Below are 23,820 nucleotides of genomic sequence, written 5' to 3'. Positions count from 1 at the left end.
TGACTCAGACATGTTCAAAATGGGCATTTGCGTAAAAGAACAATGTCACATGAATCATCTTCCCCTCATTTCTCCCTACATGTTTGGTTTTGATATGAAAAATAATCAAGCTGAAAACATCAAGCTTACCAAGGTATATACATGGATGGTCGCCCTCCACTAAACCATCCCCGTAGGTTCCAGAGGAAATGTGTATGTTTCAGCTCAACTCACTGACTGGTTTAATATTGCAAAAATTTACAATTATTAGAATTTGCTCTCAATGCATCCTGATCCCTACCATTGTGAATAGAATAACATGATCTAGTTCATACTAAGGCATCCATGCCTGATGTCGTTTAGTATTGAATCCCCTGAAGTGTCAATAGCTATTGGCATAGTCCATAAATGGAACTCTGTTTCATCTGGCCTGATATTTTTCCAGAAATAGAAAAAATAAAGCAAATATTGAATAATCAAAATAAATTCTTAAAGTAGAAAAAAGTAGTTTTGAAGTCTAAAACTGAATCTCAGAGGGAGTTTCTTGCCTAAGTGTGACTAGGAATCTTGGTCAAGTCCCTGACTTGGCCCTAAATGTCTACGGTGGTCATTAACAGATGAAGTAGAGACTTCAGTGTCATGTATGAGACTCTGAGTGCACCCAGTCTTACCCTGAATAAAGCTATACCTGAATGCATGTGGAAGGGAGGAAAAAGGAACAGTGGCTCTTCCCCTCTGATGGCCCTTCAATAGACAATGGCACTTTGCTGAGAATACAACACTGATTTTTGAATAGAAAAAAAAGGAATAGAAGCTGTGGTTTCCAAGAAACACTTCCAACAGGAAAGCAACATTGACTGAGGAGATGGCTCAGTGGGGTAAAGGGCATGTTCTGCAAGCTCGAGGATTGGAGATCCCTTTGACTATCTTAATACCTGACAGTGTCAGGACATGCTCAGTATATAGGAAACAAGGCCAAGAATCCTCAGAATAAGGTAGCTAGCTAGACAAGCTAAATAGGTGAGCTCAATATATAAGTTGAAGAACAGAGAATACACCTTATATCAACTTCTGCCCTATACATGCACACACACACACACACACACACACACACACACACACACACACACACACATCCCACATACAGAGGCAAAAAAGGTGACATTTACATTCTGTTTGTAATTATAATATTTTATAATATTTACATTCCATGTATATGTATGTACCTGTGCCCTTCTCCCAGCATGGTAAATATTCATAAGGAAAAGTAAATGGGAAATGTGCCCTGGCTTCTCATCACTTCATTTGGATCTGTGTCTATTTTTACAGCTTTTTTAATTTAATAAATTGAAGGTCAAAAATCAACTCTGGGCTATGAATAGATCGCACAGCAATCACTTTTGCAGCATCATGGAAACAGACATCACATTGTCTCCATCAAGCATCGATGATAGCTTCCAGCATTCTGTATTCTTGTTTAAATATATAAAAAAAAAGGCAATGGTTCCTTCAGGGCAAGCTTTGAAGTATCTTTTACAATATTGTTGAATATTTGAAAATTGAGTTAAAAAAACCATTAGGCTTGCCACATTGGGGCAAACAAGAAGAATTGAAAGTGTAAGGAAGCAAGCAAGGGAGTAGGTGCATTCTGGATACTTTCAGGGGACAGTCCTCTACTTGTTTTTAGAGACAGCCAGCTCTGAAGTTTTCAAGCTATCCCTTTTCTGCCTTAAGAACTATAATGCAATTCTCTTTCTCTATGTTTCATAATCTTTTCCTCCTGACGTTTAAACCATGGTAAGTAAAGACTTCCCTCAGAGGCTCCCAGTGACCTGAGCCAGGTATTAAAGATGGAACTGCTACTGAACTGCCATGGCTGTCAGCTCTTCAAGACAAAATCATCAAAGCTAAAAGATCCCTGTTATCTCTTTGCAGCCTCCCGAGAAAAAGTAGCTAGAAATGGAGAGTGGGCCAAAAAGATCAATCTCTCTCTCTCTTTTGATTTATTGTGAGAAAATACATACAACATAAAAAAAACCCATAAAACTTGCCATTTGAAGCTATAATTCAGTTCACTGGCTTTAACTAACATGCACAGTGTTGTATAACCATAGCCACCATCCAGTCCTGGGATTTTTTTTTTTATCTTCCCAAACTGAGTCTATTATACACTTCCCAAACCAAATCTGTATCTGTTAAATAACCAATCCTCATGATTTCCTCTCCCAGGTCCTGGAGACCACCATTCTACTGTCCATCTCTACGAATTTGACTACCCCAGGCACCTCAGTTAAGGAGCACTTGACATTCTGTAAATGGAACATTTCACTTAGCCAGATATCTCAATGTCATCTGTGTTGTGGCATATCAGAACCTCCTTCCTTTTTAAGCTTGAATAATGTTCTATGGTATGCATAGACCAAGTGGTGATTATCTATACCTCATGCTCAAATGGTGATGACTAGAGCATTCCCTGGCCACTTCGTTTTAATAGTGGCTTTCATTTTGCAACTTAGCACATAGGGATCCCAGACTAATAGACAGGTTGAAATTCCTTCCTATAGGGAACTGAAACCTTATTCCAAATGAAAACTATATGGGAAGAACTGAACAGTTCACGTATTCACATACTTCTTGAAACTCTGTCTTCTGGAAGAGGATAATCTAAAGATCTTTTCACTTTTCCTGATGCAGCTAAAATAATGAAAAACCTGCCATTTACCACACTTTTATTAAAATATCAGTTAGCACAAGAACTAGATACTACTTAGACATATATGAAAGTGCTTGTACATTTATTTAGAGTAACATCTCTCTAGTATATAATACTATGAATACATGCCTCAAATGTAAAAAAATGTATCTGCAATATACTAAGCACATATTCACTTCCTAGGGGAAAAATTCTGTTTCCTTTCCCTTGGAGAAAAAGTACCAAGCTACCAATTCTATAACCCATACAAATGACTTTTCCATTTATCAAGAAAAAAAACCCAATGTGAAAGTCCATCACATGTAGAAATTGAATGCATTAAGTAAGATTCACTAATATTCGCCCAAGCCATCTTTTATCACAGGGTATTTTGTTCACTGTTCTTTTAGTGGCATCATGGGGAGGCAATGACATCTTATTCAGCCACTTGACATTAGTGAATAGATTTTCTAGATCCGGGCAGAATTCTCTTGCATTACTTAATGTGATCTTCAACAGAACAATTTATATTACTGATTAAATAGCTACTTGAAAAAAAAATGACAGTGCACCAAATTTTCAAAAGACCTAGAGTGTCAGGAGTAGTCTCTTACAGTGTAAGTAGGAAGTAAAAAGTGTGGAAAGACTTTCATTAACTAACAAAGGCACATCTTGGCCAGCCCTAAGCTAAAGATTCACTTTATAGACGACATTGCTCTGACATCTTTGTTGCAGAACTGAATGATGTGAGACTGAACATCAGAACCACAGAAATGGCCTCCACTTGGTTTAGGCTTTTGTGGAGCCAGTTCTCCCAAGGTTCTCAAGATCTGCAGGTGATCTCAGTTAAGATGAACACACAGCACTGCATTGACACTGCATCCAGCTGCCCTGTTCTGGATGGCAAAGAGTAGCTACCCATGTGTATCTGCCCTCTCTAAAATGACAGCAAGCAGAGCTTACTTGCTCTGGATTTTGTCCACCACATAGAAAAGTCCAATAAATGCATGGCGTATATGTAATAAACTTGGGTCAGATATAATTTCTTTTCTAACCGTGAATGCACCTATTGGGGATATTTGGGGATTTGGGTGGATATGTTTTAAGAAGATTTGAGATAGCTGACCACTTAAAACATTTTAGTAAAGTATTTGTAAATGCAAAGCGCCTCAGTTCCCTACTTTATGAAATATGACCTAGACAAGCCAGTTGTGGTTGGACATGCCTTCAATACCAGGACTTGGGAGCCAGAGCAGGCAGATCTTTGTGAATTCTGAGCCTGCTTGGCTTACATAGTGAGTTCCAAGACAAACAAAGCTGCATAGTGAGACCCTGTCTCAAAAAACAAAAACAAAAACAAAAACCAACAACAAAAAAGCAAGGGTAATAACAGTGTCTTTGCTCCAGGAATGTCAAGAACATTAAGAGAAATCCTGGTGAGATTCACAGCTACAGCAAAATGAGTACTCAGTTAATAGTGGCCACCAGTCTCAGTAACTCAAAACATTTCACACTAATTGTAGCCATCTGTCACAAAGAATCTTTAGTCTAGTCAATTTCTGTGTTCTCATCAGGAGACACATAAACAAACTCAGTGAAGTAATATGAGAAACATCTATAGGCAAGTGCTAAGTCAGGTCATTTGGGACCTGATATTTATATAAATTTTGAGTGGGACTTTATAAAGAGAACTGTTATAAAATGAAGTATGTAAAATTAAATGAGATACAAGGCCTTATAGGGGTCTTGTTAAAGTGAAATGCTCTAGAGCTTAAGGGACAGTAACTAGCAGATGAATTTACCTCTGCACAGCTTTCTGATAAGCTACTTAAATGGTGAGCTGCCCTTGAAAGGTCCAGTGGGATTGATTCTAGCTTTCCACAAGGGTGAAGTGACTCACTCTTCTGGAAAGAATGGCTACTAGATGGCTAGTAATGGGATGGAGCGATGGAATGCAATTTTAACAGTTAAGTGGTCTGGGGACTCAAGATGGACAATTACTGACAATTTAGCAGTGGTTAAGGGCTGACATCCTTCTAAGACACATTTCTCACTGTGCCATTGACCTAGAATCTTTTCTCTTAATCGTTACTGGGTTGGTCCATTTTCTGGTCCTAACTAGCCATTCTACTCACACTCTTGGTGGCCTTGCAAGAAGCCTCAAGCATATGAGCTGTGATTCTTGTGCTGGCCAATTGATTCTTTAGTGATATTTAGAATATCACTCTATAACTCCTCATTCTATTTATAACTGTGTATAATAAAAATAGAAACAACAGAACAAGCTGAGTATCTAAGCTCCACTACTTTGGTTTACATTAAGCTAGATAACAAAACCACAAAATAATATGTGTGTATCCAGAAAACAGTAAACATGCTAATATGGACAGGGAGCTCATAAGGCCTCAGCTCTACACAATGAACTAAGGAATGCTGAGATCAGGAGAAATAGTCTTCACCAGGGAAGACCACACCAATTAGTTATCCAATACCAAATGGTCATCCCAGAAAATCACATAAACAGATTATATTTAGGTCATATATATATATATATATATATATATATATATATATATATATATATATAAAATAGATAGATATAGATACAGATATGCATGAAATAAATATTAATAAAGAGACAAATAATTTGAAAGAGCAAGGAGGGGTATGTGGGAGAGTTGGGAAGGAGAAAGGGAGGAATGATATAATCATAATCTCAAAAAATAGAAGTTCTTAAAACAACTAATGTTTGTGTCATGTGGCAAGGGAAACTTTTATGTTGTCATTTCTTCAACATTCATATTAACTACATAGAAGCATAAAAGATTAAACATTAACTAACTTTGCCAAGTGTCCTATTTGGGAAACCATTAGAATTTTTTTCTGCATTAATATTCCATAATTTGCTTACCCAACTGTTCCTTTTTTATAAATGCAACAAGAAACCACAATGGGAGTCTACTGTGAAAGACTTCAGAATGGCCATATGGGAAAGAGAGGGAGAGAAAGAGAGAGGGGGGCCACAAGCATTGAGGAAAGATGGAAAAGTAACTGGGAGTCTCATACGCTGCAGAGAAGTAGGCACCTCATAAAAATGCTTTAGAACACTGGAAGTCAGAACTAAAACTGAGCATGTTTGAAACACCTTTGGGCCATACAAATAAACTCCTAGAGGTATGTTCAACATAAATACACAGATATTCACCAAAGGGCATGTAGCAAAGTGCTCAGATCAACACTATTTCTCATAGCTCATTAATAAAAGCCACTCTTATCACCACCAATCAATGAATGGCTAAAATGTTTGTGATATAGTCATTCAATGAATTTCTACAGCAGTGGAAATGAACTGCAACTATAAGCCACTAAACAAATGAAACAAGACAAAAGTTTTCAAAAGTCATCACTAATCCATGGAATTCAGGATTCAGTCTGGGTGACTGGTGGTTCTATGGAGACTCACATGGCCTACTCATGTTACTTTCCTTGTTTCGACTATAGCTGCAGCATGTAGATGCTTACACTGTAAAGATTATTTGACTTCTTCACATGCATGTATAGCACTTTCATAAAAAAAGCTGATTTTCAAATGTTCTGTCTTTGTTGAAATGATGGAAACTGTCAATATGGTAGTATCACAACTTCAGAAACAATGGTATAAGACTATGCAGTTCCCAAATTTGGAAACCAGGCTGCTGAGAAAGTCACACATAAAGAACCAAATGACATCTTCCCTATTTAGGGGGCAGGGGGGATGTAGCATATAACCATGAAGTGACAGAATAATTCACAAGGAATGCTAGTTTCAGAAATAGCTTCAAGATCAAAATATTTTAGACATATCCCCACTATACAAATCTCCCTAGAAAGAAATGTAGTATTATCAAATTTAAGATAAACACATTTTCTCCAATGATCTTTTTCATTTCCTGCCGTTTTCTACTTTGCCACATCCTGCTGTGTCACAATGTCCCCTCTTGCAAGGGCTTAATCAATACACTTAAGAACACTTATTCAAGAAGAATTTTCCATGAACCCTTTTCTACAGAAATTTTCCTTGCTCACCTTCAGTTTTCATTTCCTGTCTCTTGACCTGTTTTTAACTTATTACAAAGTTAATTTGAAATGTCTAACGTGATGCAACATGGAGTCCGTATAAGGGTAGTTTTAATCAGAAACATTTTGAAAATGTAATTAAATATCAGAGTGTTTATCTATAGTCCCAAACAACTCTCCTTTCCAATAAAGATGAGGGCACAATGACCAAGGCTGATGTGAAGACCTCTATGAACAATTTTCAAAGATAAATCTACTGGTTCATTTGCTGAGACCTGGCAAAGACAACGAATGGGTCAGGCATTTCATGCTAAAAGAATACAAAGAAATGAAAAGAGAAATTTGAAGATAAACAATACACTCAAGACCTACAGAACAAAAGCACTGGGGAATAGAAGACAGAAGGAATTGTATTTTGTCCTGCCTCCTCTTTCATAATGGAAACATACAATAACATGGGTCTGCATTGTTTTTGCTGGCAGTGGTTTGGTGTGGTGTTTTATTTGTCTGTTTGTTTGGTTTTGGCCTTTTGTTTTGTTTTGTTTTATTTTTGGTGTGTGTGTGTGTGTGTGTGTGTGTGTGTGTGTGTGTGTGTGTGTGTGTGCTTGGCACACACTCTACTTGAGCCACTCATGGAAAGGACACCTGCAAGCAGGGATTGGTTCTTGGTGTCTTCTCTTTCTAGGAGGACAGAAACACCTATTTCCTGGTAAATCCCAGCTCTTAGGAGGTAGAGGCAGAAGGATGGAACCATCACAAACATACATAAATAAATATGGCTGCTCTTCAAGGATACTTACTGGGCCTTTTATAACAGCTTACACTTATGGAGGGCTCTTGCCAAGAGTCCCCTCAGTTTGGACCACCTTTCACTGAGTGTAGCCATCCCTGTCATAATGAGCAATTTGGAGTTGAATACACTTCCATAGCTTGCTCCCTTGGCTGCACTAAGTTTCTGGGATTATTTCCCCCTTTGCTTTATACTGTCTGCTATCTTCCATTATCCTATGAGAGGCAATGGGAGGGGTGGTCGCAACATTGTAACTCTACCCAATAGCTCCTTTCTGCTTCCCTGTCATTATTATTTTCATTGCTGCTGCTGCTGCTGCTTCAGTGAAGACCAATGAATCCTCATTGAAGATATACTTTTTTATTGTTTTTTTTTTCCAGAAGACTTTCCTTTAGCATTTGATTTGCAGAAAGGGGATCTGTGGTAGTATTTTGTCTTCTTACTCCGGGAAGTGACAAGAAATCATCCCTCTCCCCCTTACTCTACCTTGGCACATAATTGAATTCTCAGAGATCTCCAATTTCTTAATTATCTCCTAGCACAAGAAAGAAAATCGATCACACAAACCATCTTCCTTCTCTATTTCCTTCTCATCCTAAAAAGAAGATACATAATGGCTGTGTCTTGCCTATTTTCCTTACCATCTGGTCAAAGTAAACTCACAGGTTGACTTGAAAGGATGGAGAGTCTGCAGCCTCTAAAGAGGGCATCAGCTGATGGCAATGAAAAGTTCCAAGTGAAATCTAAAAACTTCCTTTCCAACTGTGCTTCCCTGTGGAAAGAAGGTACTCCCTATACAATGCAGAGACTTATGAATGTTTTTAGATGGTGATAAATTACTTCTAGTGCTGGAAAGATGCTCAGTGGAGAAAAACACTTGCTGCACAAGCATGGGAACCTGATTTCAGATCTCAACAGTTCCACACTCACACAAAAACCCTGGGCTGGCCACATGTACAGCAAGCAATAACTCCAGTGCTGGAGAGGACAGTCAGAGACAGGAGAATCTCTGGGGCTTGCTGAACACCAGCTGAGATCCAGGCTCTGTTAGAGACCTCAAAGATGTTGTAATAGAGCAGAATGTCCAATATTCTCCATTGGCCTCTCTGCATGTATATGCAGGTGCATGCCTAGACCACACAGATATAAATCATATTCACAGACACACAAATGAATCCACTTATGTTGTGAAGGCAAATGAATTTCATTACATGAAACTTATCCTAAATATTTTGAGTGCTTCCTCTAAGTAATTGTTTGAAATATTGATGTCCTTCAGTAAGAAAAAAAGTAGCCCAGTGTTTATTACATGCATATTCTTCTTATAAATTGAAATATTGCTTAAAATGAAAATTAATAGTGTTTATTTAAATTAGTCCATGATTAGGTTTGAGAAAATTTGCAGAAACAATCAAGTATCTGTCTGTATATTATAATATGAAAAGGCATTTAAATAAATTAGAAATCAAAAATTAAGACAAGGCATGTTTCACAGTAATACTACAAAAGAAATACTTCCATTTTGATAAGATATTTAATTTCTAACAACTTAGTACATTGGCGATACAATTAAGCTGTAAAATAAAATTCACTATTCTGAAACTAATGTTTATTTGATGCTGTATTCATGCATTTAGTCTCTTAATTTTGTTTGGCGTTATAAAGCACAGTTTACCACTGAAGTTAAGAGCAACTGTGAAATATTTAGGAAGAGTCAGAAATTATTTTCACTATTACCTGGAAGTTATTAAATATTACTTCTAAAAATATTTATTTATAATTTCACATGGTAACAAAATAAACGTGGAACAAAATGTTGTATCTATTTCATATGGTGCATTTTAAAATTCTTCATTTTAAAAGTTGATAAATAGTATAGAGATTCTTTTACCAAATTACCATGGATCATACACATAAAATATTAAAGATCTGTTTTCAGGAATGCAGGCTCTGTAGCTTTCTTGGTCAAAGTGCCTGTCTAGTAAAGACATATTTTCAAGAGAGAAGAAATATAATTTTAAATGGATATCACATTTTTTTCTGCATTCTTATTTCCAAAACCAGAGGGAGCAGGTTTTCCTCAATAGAATTATAGAATTAAACCAAATATGCACAACCAGCCTGAATCACCATATTATCATAGCTATCCTCAATTAATTACCTGAAAAGTAAATGACACACTTTCATGGCAATAAAAAATATTACTTATGTTAATGACTTATCTCATAATATTGGATAAAACATCCCACATACTGTCATATCCTCTTGGTAAATGTCAATTCTACTATTATGAATTAATGACAAAGTCTCTAAGATTCTTTTCTAGAAGAAGGGGATATTATGTTATTCACAGGAATAATGAATGCAACTATTTTAAATCCCTAATATTTTAATTATTTGAACAAAAATTCTCTAAACAAGGGGGGGTGGAATACCATGAAACTGGTTCACTTTCTTGACAAACAAAGAAGCAAATCAAGACAACTGAAGAATAAAAAAATACACATGCCAATTTTGTCAGAATTAGGTGGCAGGCTATGGAACATTTGTAAGGCATTCTAAGCTTGTAGAAGAGAAGAAGTATGAATAAAGGAATACATGGTATATTGGTTTGAATGAGAACGGCCCCCATAGGTTCATTTGTTTGAACACTTGGTTCCCAGTTAGTGGAACTGTTTGGAAGGGATTAGGAGGCGTGGTCTTGTTGGAGGAAATGTGTCACTGCAGGTGGGCTTTGAGGTTTCAAAAGCCCACAGCATTCCCAGTCTCTCTGCTTGTGGATTAGAATATAAGCTCTTAGCTGCTGTTCCAGAAGCAGCATGCCCACCTGCTTGCTGTCATCTCCCCACCATGATGATCATGGACTAGTGCTAGGGAACTGTAAGTAAATCTCCAGTTAAATGCTTCCTTTTGTAAGTTGCCTTGTTCATGGTGTCTCAGCACAGCAATAGAACAGTAACAAAGGAATGTATGTAATATTATTAATCAGTCACACAGCAGTTATCTATAGTGGGGATAAATCTGCAAATTTTATTGACATGGCAATCTAATCAAAGAAATTAGGGATATACCCTTGCAAGCTTTCAGCAGGAATGTATGCTCAGTGCAAGATGAGCCTGAATTTAGGCCAAGGATTGTGTCTCTACTTTTTCCTAACTTCCTTCACTTACATTCTCACAAAGTAATCTCAGTTTATTTTGTTGCTTATAAAACTTTATTATCTAAAAAAAAGAGTTACTACTTATTCTCTGGTCAATCATAATATTTCACTCATGATAACTTTCATTCACCATCACTGTCCTCATTCTAAGAGCATAGCAAATATCTGTTTACTGGTTTGTTTTTCTACAGTTGGCTTCAAAATTTATAATGGTGGGAGTTACTCATACACTTTCAAGAGTTCAGATTTTTAAATTTTTTAAAGGGAAATATATTCCAAAGGCAAATTATACTCAAAGCTTAAGAAAAGTAGTAAAGTTATTTCTTTTTCCTTAATAATTTCTTGTTCATAAAGCAGCTTATTAAAGTATTTGGGAGAGTTCATTTTTGTTTTCTAGTATAAGGAACTGAATGGAGGGTTCTGTGCTTACTAGGCAAGCTTTCTACCAGTGAAGTGTATATTCAGCCTTTAGCTAATAGTTTTTATAAATTCAGAGAGAAAGTTACATGACAACTCTTTGTCAAATTTCTAAGCCTTAAACATAGCATAGATTGCTATAGTCTGAAAGGCTAGAAAGAGTGACAGTGTTTTATAAATGGGGATAGATTTAGTGTTCAATAAAGTATACAATTAGCATGGTAGAACTAAATTGGCTGAATAAGTGAGGGATTTGCTGTCAATTTTCCAAGTATCTGGCTACACCAAAAACCATATATCTGTGTCACAAAATGTAGACTTAGTCCCTAGGGAGCTGGCAAAGGCTAACAAAACTCAGTTACATGGAGAATCCCGTAGCTTTCCTAATTGTTCAAGATTTACCAACATTAGCTTTGATAATGAGCACAGCGAAGCCTACTGCTACCATCACCTGAGTCTAATTTATTGGGAAACATACTGGTCCTTCCTACCACTGATGACAAAGAAGTAGGGAGGAAAAGGGAAAGCTTTCTCAAACCAATATAAGGTAGAATAGAAAGGCAAACACGAAGGCATTCATAAGCAGACTACTGGAATGTGTCCACCTCTCCTACTCACATACTATTGGGGACCACCTCCTTGCATACACTCTATCCACCCACTCACAAATGAGTCCACCCATGCATCTTCCATTGGCTCACTAGCTATCCACTAGGAAGATATCCGACATCTTTGCTATTTATTTTTACCAGACTTAACTCTTTACATGAAGTATCAAGAACATCTTTTTAAAGGAATTTCAATTACTATTCCCCCATCTTGTGTGAGATGGGGAAGTAGTCGGTCAGAGAAGAACTTCTGATGTAGAATTACTTAACTTCTCCACTACACTCCACCTGAATAGGTAGATGACTAGTCAGACACATTCAGCATTTTGGAATCTACTAAAGACAGAAATGTGTGTGTGTGTGTGTGTGTGTGTGTGTGTGTGTGTGTGTGTGTGTGTGTGTGTACATATGTGTATGTATGTATGTATATATACATATATGTATAAATATATGGTTGTGTTTACTGTAAATAAATATATTTGTTTAAAAGCCAGAAGGAGACTCCATAGGGAGTCAGCTCCCCCATTCTACAAAGGTCAGTAAATTCACACAAAATCAGAAAAAGATAAATGCATGCTCTTTTGCCAAGAAACCACTATATGTGATTTATTGAAAGAAGTTCAGTTCTATTTTAATAATTAGCATTAGGAAATCAATAACTTGGTGACAAGGACAAAGTATAAAGTGTCCTCCTCCTCCACTTCCTAATGAGGATGGATAATAAGGAACAGTGTTTGGTTTTGACAAGGCTCACATGTTGGGATGTGAGAGAGAAGGCAGAGAAGATGAAAATGAAGTATCAAATGATAAACTAATGCACTCCAGGGTATATGGCTGAGCAAGAAGAAGGACAGGGTAGAAGAAAGGGAGAGAGAAAAGGGGACAGTGAAAAGAGGAGAGGGAGAAGGGAGAATTTTTATTACTGGAATGAATGGGAATTGATGATAGTGTATTTAATGAGAATCTGTGAAAATTTTGACAATAGGACATGACACACATACACCCCTCCTGCCAAACACACACACATCACACATACCCATAGGTCTTCAAGGCCTTCAACAAGGACCTACATTGTTTTTGCAAGGCTTCTTGGGATTGCATTTGTGATTTCTTTAATGGCATCCCCTGCTGAGGTGAGCCTTCAGGTAGAAGTAAACAGCCTAGCAGACAAGAAGATGTGTGCAAAGAGATTTCACAGCAATAAAAATATAAATGAATAAATAAATAAATAAATAAATAAATAAATAAATAAATAAGGTACAAATGCAAACCATTTCTTTTTTTTCCTTTGTCTCTCTGTCACTCTCTCTCTCTTTCTCCCTCTACTGTGTGTGTGTATGTGTGTGTGTGTGTGTGTGTGTGTGTCTTTGTGTGTGTAGATGCACATGTGTGGGAATTCTTTTCTTTATTTTATAATTAATTTAATTTTACATATCAGCCACGGATTACCCTGTCCTCCCTCCTACCACCCCCCAGCCTTCCCCCCAATTCACCACCATTCCCACCTCCTTCAAGGCAAGGTCTCCCCTGGGGACTCAACTCGGCCTAGTAGATTCAGTTGAGACAGGTCCAGTCTCCTCCTCCCTACACCAAGGCTGAGCAAAATGTCTCAGCATAGGCCCAAGGTTCCAGAAAGTCAGCTCATGCACTAAGGACAGGTCCTGGTCCCAATGCTGGAGGGTCTCCTAAATAGTTCAAGCTAATCAACTGTCTCACTTATCCAGAAGGTCTGATCCAGTTCCATGGGGGCTCCTATTTTGGGCAGTTGCTCTTAACATCAGTGATGTACTTTGCTTTAGAATTCCAAGTAAATTTAAGTGACTTAATGCATGAATAAAATGGGAAATAACAGCACTGTAATTTTTCTGGAAACATACAATGTTCCTTAAAAGTGAAAATGACTTAGGAACATGGGGAATGCAGGGAAACCTGTTTTTAGGCTTTGCATATGAACATAACTAAGAATGAGCCTATCATTGAGAATTTGACACTAAAGTTACTTGATCCAAAGGAATAATAAATGTAGAAAACCAATAAATAGGCATCATTAGGGCTCACCACTGTGACCTGTGATGAGGTAACCATGTGCAGGTAAAAGACGCTGATGTGTTTTTTACTCCTATAGAAGGTCAGTGACGACTTCACAGATCACAAAATGTATTAAGTATGAAACAATGGACCTAAAAACTGCAATAAGCTCCTGGCAGTCTCATTATCAATGCTGAACACTTTCTGGGATCAGGCAGATGGTTTTATTGTTGCTTCTTTGATCAGCCTTCTCTCTTTGCTTCTCTTCCCCTCTGGACATCTAACCAACCTTCTCTCCAACTTAGCAACAGATCCCACTCATACTCCTGGGCATTTATAACCTTGACCTCTTTCCTGAGCACCAGACCCAGATTTCCCACAGGCTTGCTGGGTCCAGACAGATGAAAGCCTGTGGACACCTCCTTGTCAGCAGGGCCCCAAATGAATCCTTTTGGCAGAGTCTGCAGCATTCCCTCAAGCTCTTGTGAATGAGGAAATGAAAACACATGGGTTAATTCTCTAGTCTAAGGTCACTGCACAACCATTAATACACAAAGTCAGAATTCGAACCCTGAGTTCCCACTTCCAAACCTCATACCTGTTTCGTCGATCTGTCTCTCCTCAAGCTTACTCATTGTCTCTGATGCCATCTTTCCATAGCTGTTGGCTATTTCTAACACAGACAGGGAAGGTGATCTAAACTGCCTGTTATTCCTAAGACACTCATCTTTTCTTCCTAATGTTGCTATTCATGATTCCCTAGCTCACTTAGAATGGAAATACCACTGCACTACCAATAAATAGCAAGTAAAACAATAGGTTCTGGACCCAGACTTCCTTGATCCAAATCTCAACTCTGATTTCTATTAGCTGTGTGGTCTAGGAAAGTTTGTATTTGGTTTTCCAGTCTATAATATAATGCAATTGGTTATAATGATACATAGCATCACTATAAGGAAATGAGTTAATATGTGTAAAGGGGTATACCATTCCTATGATGTGAAAACCAGTTTGCTCTGTTTCCCTCTACAACCGGACCCTTAAATTCCTATTAACCATAATTCTTCAAATACAGAGACCCCTACCAGATTGACCTGGTACAGCTCTGTGAGTAATTTCTTTCTGTCCTCATGCCTCAGATATTTTCCCAAATATTTCCTCAGCTTCGTCTCTATTTCTGGTGTGTAGCAGATAAAGTTGTCATCTACAACCAGATCCCATTTAAAAAACCTCATATCTTAGACTGGCTTCAAACTAGCTATGCAGTTCAGGATGGCTTTAAACTTCAGATCTTTCTGCCTCCACCATTCCAGGGCTAGGATTATAGATATATATTAGAGTGCCTAGTTTTTGTGGTGCTGGGTATCAAACCCCAGGGCTTCATGCATGTTGGACAAGCACTATACCAATTGAAATACATGCCCAGCCCTTTGACTTCCTAGTCAACTAGCATCCACTGATGACCCTATCAAGGGCACTGTTATTGATTATGATGCCTGAACTTGAATTTTCTGCTCTTTCCTGTCAAGTTGGAGCCCATTTAACCTGCCTAAACCTAAGTTCCTGGTATGCATATAAACTTATAGAGACTGTGGTAGCCTGCACAGGGCCTGCACAGGTCTGCACCAGATGGGGTTTTAGAGCTGAAAGGAGAAGTGGACACATGCCTGCATCCCTAACCCAGAAGCTACCTCCCAATGATAAGCACTTGCAAATGAAATAGTTTTCTTCCAGGGAGTCTCACTGGGGAAACAAACCACTCTTCAGGGTAGACTATACATCCAGTAGTAGATGGCCAATAGAAATTGAACTCAATGACATCTTTGGGAGTTCTTTGTCTCATAATGTTAAGTCAGGTCACTTTTTTTGAACCTTTCAAGTCCTTTGTGTATATATTATGGCTTCTAGTTTTATATTTTTATAGGACTCCTATGTGTGTGAATGTATGTCCATGCATCTATATGAGTTTCTGATACTTTTTCTTTGGCTCTTTTTGTCTGGTTGCTTTGTCCTATTCCAATTTGTTTGTTTTTGTTTTACATTATTTTATTTTATTATTGGTTTTTAGATACCTGTTTGTTTTCTAAAGAGAGACAGAAAAGGTGTGGATCTGGGAAAGTGGGAGGAACTGGGAGGAGTAGAGGGAGGGGAAACTGTAATCAGTTTGCTGTGTGAAAAAAACTATTTTCAATACAAGAAAAAATAAAATAAATACTCCTGTGTGTGGAAGAGAGAGAGAGAGAGAGAGAGAGAGAGAGAGAGAGAGAGAGAGAAATGAGAGAAAGAAACGAGAGAGAGAAATGAGAGAGAATGAGTGTGTGTGTATGTTGTGTTGTGTCTAAACTGTAGTAGATGCTATTTAAAAGTAAGTGGTCTGGAACACAGTTCATGAATGCTTGCTTTAGGTAGAAAAACTTCATGCTTTACTATATTGGAAGTTCATTATAAAAGACAAAGATTTGCCAAAATCCAGAGGCAATATCATTTCTTTGGTAACTAATTGCTTTCTTTCTGTTTATTTAGTCTTTTTTTTTTCTTTATATGGTAAGGACAGAAAGCAATTCTGTGTGGACTTCCAGACTTAGTTCTGTGACATCTTTATTTTTAATTTCAAAACCGATCAAAACACCAGAAAGGGGGCATTATTTAAAAGCTCCTTGAATCAAGGCCTGCTCACTCCATTGTTGGGAGACAAGAAAGGACACCGGATAGTGTGTGGAACAGTCCTAAAAGCCACCCAGAGAAAGCAAAAGGAATAAAGAATCAAAAGCTTAAGGGTAAGAGTCAGAGAGAGTTCAAATCTTGGAGCTGTCACTTACCAGCTGTGTGACCTCATGCCACTGAACTGCTCTGTGCCTCAGTTTCCTGAACTGTAAGTAGGGACACTAATGCCTGTCTCATAAAACAGCAGAGTGCCTGTAAAATAACAAATACTTAGTAAATGGCGTATGTTGGTAACAAAGACAGCAACAATCATTATAGCTTGGGAAAACAACTTTGACCTTTTCTTCAGCATCACTCATCAAATTACGTTCTACGTGGATTTGAATAGAATCTGAAACTTGCCCATAGTGGAAAAAAATGAAAGCATTTTAGGACCACTCTTCTTTATGCTTCCCTCCCCTGCATCCCTTCCTTCTGATCAGTGTTCTAGTTCATTTCCTAAACTGATACATTTCTTCGATACTGTTTCACGACTAGACAGTGAAGCAAGATGCTTGGAAAAGGAAGTCTTCAGGAAGAACAGACCTGGCTACAGGACCAGGCTATAGAACTTGAAATATCAGAGCAACATATCTAGCTGTTTCACAGATCCAAACAAAAAGTAACTTGAAAACCAATCTCTCATTACCCATCTAAGCTGAGAGCTAGAGCCCTGAAGCTCCGGAAGAACTTTCTACTGTAGTGGAGTAAACACCATGCACTAGCAGCTGTGTCTGACCTTTCATGGTTATAGCGCATTGTCATCTACAAAGTGCATATTGAGAACTGAGTGATCAGGTCACAAAGAAAACAAATCTGAAGATGTTTTGTGTTTGGGGCAATGGCTCAGTAGGTAAAGTGTTTCTCTGCTGAAGGGTGAGTATCCGAGTTCAAATCCCAGAATCTGCTTAAAGCTGGACATGGTAGCATACATCTGTAATCCCTGAGCCCCTGTGGGGAAAGGAGAGGCACAGACAAAAGAATCCCTGGAATGTTGAAAGCCAGGTCCTTGAATGTTGAAAGCCAGGTTAGGCTGGTACATACAGTGGGAAAGTACAAGGGGCCCTCTCTCAAATAAACTAGAAAGTAAAGACTAATAAACTAAGCTAATCTGACCATTGGCCTCTGCACATGTGTTGTTGTATGCCAATACCTACTCTCATACAAATGAATGAGTACACACACACACACACACACACACACACATACATACACACATACACACATATAAAGATTTAAAATTTGTAATAATGTTCCACAAGTTTATGATTTTGTATTGGGCTTCATTCATAGCTACCCCGAGGCACATGTAGCCTGCAGACCGTGGCTTGGCTGCACCTGAAAATGAGCTCCAGTGCTTGAGGCAGCACGATGACAGTCAGAATTGCTGCTCAGCTTAACCGTGATGGCAGTGTTACATGACTTGAAAAGGTAAAGAAACACATACTGGCCAAGAAGGTTTAGAGTCCACTGGATTTCAATGTGAATGTGAAAATTAGAAACCCTTACATTTGCAAGGAAAGACAACAACAAGCCAAGACAATATTAGCAAAGAAATGTTCTTGAAACTATAAAATGCAAGCAATTCAGAGAAGAGAGACTGTGTAAACCTTGTCTTACTAAGGTATAGGGTGGCTGGGAAGATAGTTCAATGTGATAGTACCTGTTGAGTATATGTGAGACCATATCTACTTCAGTTCCCAGTGCTTTGGGTAGGTGGCATTATGAAGATAGGAGACACTGGACAGTGGTTGACTTAATGAGATACAGTCTGTCACATATGTATCTCAGCTAAAGCCTGAAGGGTTTCCAGAGACCCTTCAGAACAGAACTAGCTTTCTTTCTCAGCTCCAGTTAGTCTACTATAGCCAAAATATTCACTTTATCCTCTTTGCCAAACAATTTCCCCCTCAAATGGAAACCAACATTCACTTCTCACAGATGCTTTCCCCCTCCTTTCTCCTAGAAGTCCACTTTTTATCTTTATTCTTCATCAATGTTTACAGACCTTTTGTTGTAACTAAATGTGCATACAAATAACACAGCATGTCTAAAAACTGTTGAGTATTGAAATGTCATAACCTCTATCACTGCAAAAAAACCAAACTTTGTGGGATGTTTGTTTGAAACTAATAACTTTCACAGCACATTCAGCACTGTGTAACCAATAACCCTGTACTATACACTGCGACATACTTAGCAATCTGGGAACTGAGTCCCTGTGTGCCACAAACAGAAAGCTTGATCAGGGAAACACATGAAACACTATAAAGCTGCAGTTGGTCAAGAAGAGTAATACCAAGAAAAGCTGGAATAAACTCTTGGAACAAATAGAGGGAGGCAGAGACTGGAGGATTGAGGGGTAAGATCCTCCAGCCCGATGGCAGAACCTATCTTGAATGAAGTGAATGCTGTTCCTGAGGATGATATTCAATATTGTTCTCTGGCCTCCAAATGCATATACATGTACTCAGGTAGTCACATACATATGATGACTCAGAACACCACACACACACACACACACACACACACACACACACAAACACACACACACACACATACACAGGCACACATACAGGCACAGAAACACAGAGTCAGGAAATCTTTGTTGTGAAGTTATAAGCTGACACCCATGACATAAATGCAGAAAAGAAATAAAACCATGAATAACTACTTTAACCAGCTATCATGATTGACTTTCTTTGTTCAAGCCCACAGATGTGCTGCTGACATAATCTGAGTTGAGGTTGTAAGTGACTCTTGCAAAGCACTTGTGTAGTCATTAAGCTCAAAAGTAGATTTGGTCATGACAGTTTCTTTATATTATGTGATCTATGTAGTCCAAGAGAGTGTATTTGATTTTCCTTAAACCCATTTCCTAAACAAATTCCCACAAAATGTATGCTTAAAATATTGGCATAACACACTCCTAGAACTTATGCATTCCTCTTAAACCTAGCTATATTTTTCCTAAGAAGATACATGTGATTTCTTGATTGACAACTCCATATTGCTCAATATTTCTGGAGAATGCCACTGATGATAATTTTCATTTGGTGTTTTTTTTTTTTTCACTTGGAAAGATATTTAGCTAATAGATGAACATTAACAGAAAAGTCTTTTATTGAATAGTTGCCTACAAAAAGATCATCTTAATTTTTGAATTAATTATAAAACAAGAATTGTATACTACATGGATTTAATGATATTATTCATTTATTTGTGTTTTAATTGCTCTGATTGCTTCCTTGTTGGTCAAAGTGTCTGCAGATTTTCAGTGTTTCGGTGAATTCTGCACACGCTGACCTTTTACAATCCTGTCATCTCTCTGGTACGCACTTGTCATCCCCTCTGTGATGGTTAATATTGGTAAGCTCTAGAATCACCTAGGAGATAAACCTCTGGATATGCCCGTGAGGGATTTTGTACTTTCGGTTAATTGAAGTAAGAAGACGTGTCCTAAATCGGAGTGACACCATTCCATGGGCTGGGGAACTGGACTGCATCAAAAGGAAAAGAGGAATTAGCATTCATTTCTCTCTGCTTCCTGACTCAGACCAGTTGCCTTATTCCCACATAGCCAGAACTTTCCCACTATCATAGATTGTATTCCCTAACACTATAAGCCATAGTAAATCCTTCATCTTTTAACTTCCTTCCATCTTGGGAGGGTCACAGCAATGAGAAAACTAATGAACACACACACTCACACACACACACACACACACACACACACACACACACACACATCCCAACTAGCTAGCATTCAGTTAACATTCTAACACTGCTAGCATGCATGCTTCCCATCACTCAAAAGTCCCAGCTCTTCCTCCATTTTATTCATCTTCTAGGTTCAATCCACTGCTATCCCTACCAAAAACTAAGAACAGTCACAGCTCCAAAATCTCAGAACAGTCATAGCTCCAGTGCTCACCCCTTTGAACTCCCCTTTCTGTCCCTGAAGAAAAAAAAAGCTTGGCTTTGAAGTTGCACATTTTTTCTCTACCAGCTGTGTGACCTTTCAGGCTCAGCATGGGATTAGTTTGTTCATCTAAATCCAAAACGTTGTCAGTTCTCAAAAGTCCATCAGAGTTGGTATAGGGAAAGCGCCTTTGGCCTTTTCTTCTGAGATCAGTCTGCTAGTGCAAAATATTACAATTCTCTGCACAGTGTCTGTATGCTGACTGATGGGGCTCCTTTTGAGAATCAGCCACATGTCAGGTACCTCTCTGGGCACCAATTCCAGGAAAGATGTATTCTCTTAGCCCTAGTTGGTAAATACTTCCTCCTCCTGGAAGAAGGGCCTGGGACAGCAAAGACAGAACTCAGCTCTCTGAATCCCAAACCTCATTATTCCTTGAGGAGGCCCCAAAGTGGCATAAATCTCCAAGCACAGAATGGGTGAGCATTGGCAAGGCCACTGCTGTTGCTGATATTTGACCAACCACTAGCAGAGACACCAACTGTTAGATACAAAGAATTTTTAGGACTGTAATAACTTTCGGGGTTGGAGAGATGGCTCAGGGGTTAAGAACACTGACTGCTCTTCCAGAGGTCCTGAGTTCAACTCCCAGCAACCACATGGTGGCTCACAACCATCTGTAATGAGATCTGGTGCCCTCTAATGGCATGTGGGGATACATGCAGGCAGAACACTGTACATATAATAAATAAATCTTTTAAAAAAAAATAACTTTCCTACTGACATTTGGCCTCTGAAATGTCTTGTGCACTCCACTAGCCACTGTAGGAGGAGATGAAACAAGATGCAATGTATTATTAGTCTTTGAATTTGAAGATGCCCATGACTCTGACTGAAATTGAGATGGGCTGTGATCCTGATCTCTGCCATATTTTTCCATTTTATAAAGAAAAAAAAACTTAGAGAAAATGAAGTGTTTCTGAACAGTAGATCATGGGAGAATAAAGTGTTTTCATTTGGAACCCCAACCAAGCAAAGACAACTGTGTCAACATGCACGTTTAAGCAAGTCCATTGGTTCCTTTGAATAGACATACCCAATGGCTTTGTGCCAGTTAGACCTGCAAGGATGGTAATTAAGACAAGAAAATCATGATGTTAAAGCTGACTGTTAAAGGCTTGAATGGAACCGGTGATAGTGCAGAACTAGCACTCAGCACAACACAATAGAGAAAGCGAGAGCAAGAGGGGGTGGTTGTTCTGAAGCAGCTAGAATCTGCATACTAACCCCCTGGTAGAACAGGATTTTGAATGCTAGCCAAAGCATCTTGGTGGGGGAATAGGATAGACTTAGAAACTATGCCCACACAACCCTGATCTCCTCTGATCTCAGAAACTATGCAAGGTTGGGTATGGCTAGTACTTGAATTGGAGGGCAGATTAGAGATGTAATAGATCAGAGGCTAATGTTCATCATCGCTTATGTTGGTGATGAAATGAAGTTATAGTAGAACATTGCACACCACAAAACCACCTTTGTGTCCAGCAAGATGGCTCAGCAGGTAAAGGCACTTGATGACTAGTCTAATGACCTGAGTTAAATTTCATGGTGGAAAGAGAGAACCAATTTCTAAGACCTACACACACACACACACACACACACACACACACACACACACACACATAAACAAATATAATATTTGTTTAAAAATAGCTTTATAAAAATATGAGGACTTTAAAAAGGCAGCATACCCTAATTGATCTCCAAATCTACAACTAGTGCCTGCTGCACAAAAGCAGAACCAACTCCTTGGGTTGGTTGTAAATGAAGCAGGTGTGGAACTTGGTGATTTGCAAAAAGTTCCTTGCCTCAATATAGCACCTACACATCTTGAATTATACTGGAGATGTTTTGAGTGTCTTTCTCTTTGCAGGCTGTAAGCTCCTTGAGGGCAGGTGCATTCTATGTAATCTCACAATATAGCTGGCACATAATAAATGTACAATAAATGTCTCTAACATTGCATATCAAGAATTAGAACTCTTAGTTAATAAGCACAAGAACCAAAACAATTTTTGCAGCTACCTATCCACATATAAGTTTGTTTATTAACCCATTAATGAGAGTATTGCAGATACCATTTTTTATGTGTACAGCAGAGAAAAACTAAAGTTAGAAATGGGGAAACACATCCCAAGAATACATACTTGATTTAAAGTACATACTTGGAATATGTTTGTATAGCATCAGGTACTTTCCTTGTATTTAGAACACTACCAACGTTAAAGAACACTGCACCATCACCAAAACAGGCCAGTAATGGACAATGATTTCTGGCCCCAAATAAATGGCCTAGTCTTCACATTAATTTGAGGAAAACAGGGGGTAGGGGAAATAAGAGCTGGAGGCAATTCTATTTGCATGCAGATTCAATAACTAGGTTGACATTAGATAGATCATATATTTAAACTATTTTAATGCAGAATTAGTCTCTCCCTGAATAAAAACACAGGATCAAAAATGAGGATACAGCATGCTGTCAAACGTACTTTACACTGAAAGATGGTAATGATGCCACAATAATACTATACAATTTAAAGGTTCTAAGAGAGCATGGTACTTTCCATGATGTCCCCTAAAAGTATATGATTATATTATATATTCTATTATATGTGTATACACACAAGTGATGTTTTTATGGGAGCAGATAACATAAAACCTGGGACTGGTTGTATCTTATGTATCAGGAAAGTCTCTCCATTATCTAATGATCTGAGAATACGTATCTACCAACTCTATATTCTTAAAGATTTGTTTATTTTTATTTTATGTGTATGTCAGTGTTTGCATGTAGGTATGTCCACCATGAGTGTTCCTGATGACCACAGAGGCCAGAAAAGGGTGTCAGATTCCCTGGAACTGGAGTTAAGGATGATTGTGAGACGCCATACGGGTGCTGGGAACTGAATCAGCATTCTCTGCAAGAACAGCAAGTGCTGTTAACCACTGAGCTATCTCTCCAATACCTGTGTTCATGAAAGTGAGTATCACTATGGTTCCCTGCCAAAATTATTTACATTTATAGATAATCACCATGCCCTAAATTTGTTTCCTCTAGCCAGGTACACATCACAAAGATTTCTCAATCATAATTAAATTTCACCCCAATGAGCTTTGTCTGATTAGCTTCTTAAGTTATACAAAGAAGGATGATGATTGACATCTTTCTTCTGGGAGGTTATATTGACAAGTTTACTGTACCCAAATACAGCAGAGTAAACAGAAGAAATACAGTGCAACAAGGTTAAGATATATCCTGGATTTAATTCTCAAAACTAGTTATACTTATCCTTGAAGCATTTCTTTTTCTGATAATTTGAACAGATGAAAATTCATTTTGTTAGCATGGTTATGTGCACAATGACCTTTTCCCATTTGGCATAGTGGTGCATGCCTTTAATCCCA

At 38.2% G+C, this 23,820-nt stretch overlaps 1 protein-coding gene across 8 annotated transcripts in view; it reads right to left on the bottom strand.

The window, feature by feature from the left end:
- Frmpd4 (FERM and PDZ domain containing 4) overlaps positions 1-23,820 on the bottom strand; it is a 937,357-nt gene that overhangs the window by 374,561 nt on the left and 538,976 nt on the right. For 3 of the 8 annotated variants that reach the window (XM_037199123.1, XM_028883560.2, XM_028883558.2), the window contains exon 2: positions 16,550-16,646. The exons of the other annotated variants lie outside the window; for them this stretch is intronic. In XM_037199123.1, coding sequence (XP_037055018.1) covers positions 16,550-16,566 — 17 coding nt within the window. In that variant the 5' untranslated portion in view covers positions 16,567-16,646. The remainder of the gene's footprint in view (positions 1-16,549; positions 16,647-23,820) is intronic. 8 annotated transcript variants of the gene reach the window in all.

Source organism: Peromyscus leucopus, chromosome X (genome assembly GCF_004664715.2).
Source record: "Peromyscus leucopus breed LL Stock chromosome X, UCI_PerLeu_2.1, whole genome shotgun sequence".
Lineage (NCBI taxonomy): Eukaryota > Metazoa > Chordata > Mammalia > Rodentia > Cricetidae > Peromyscus > Peromyscus leucopus.
This window is presented reverse-complemented; position numbering and strand designations above follow the sequence as displayed.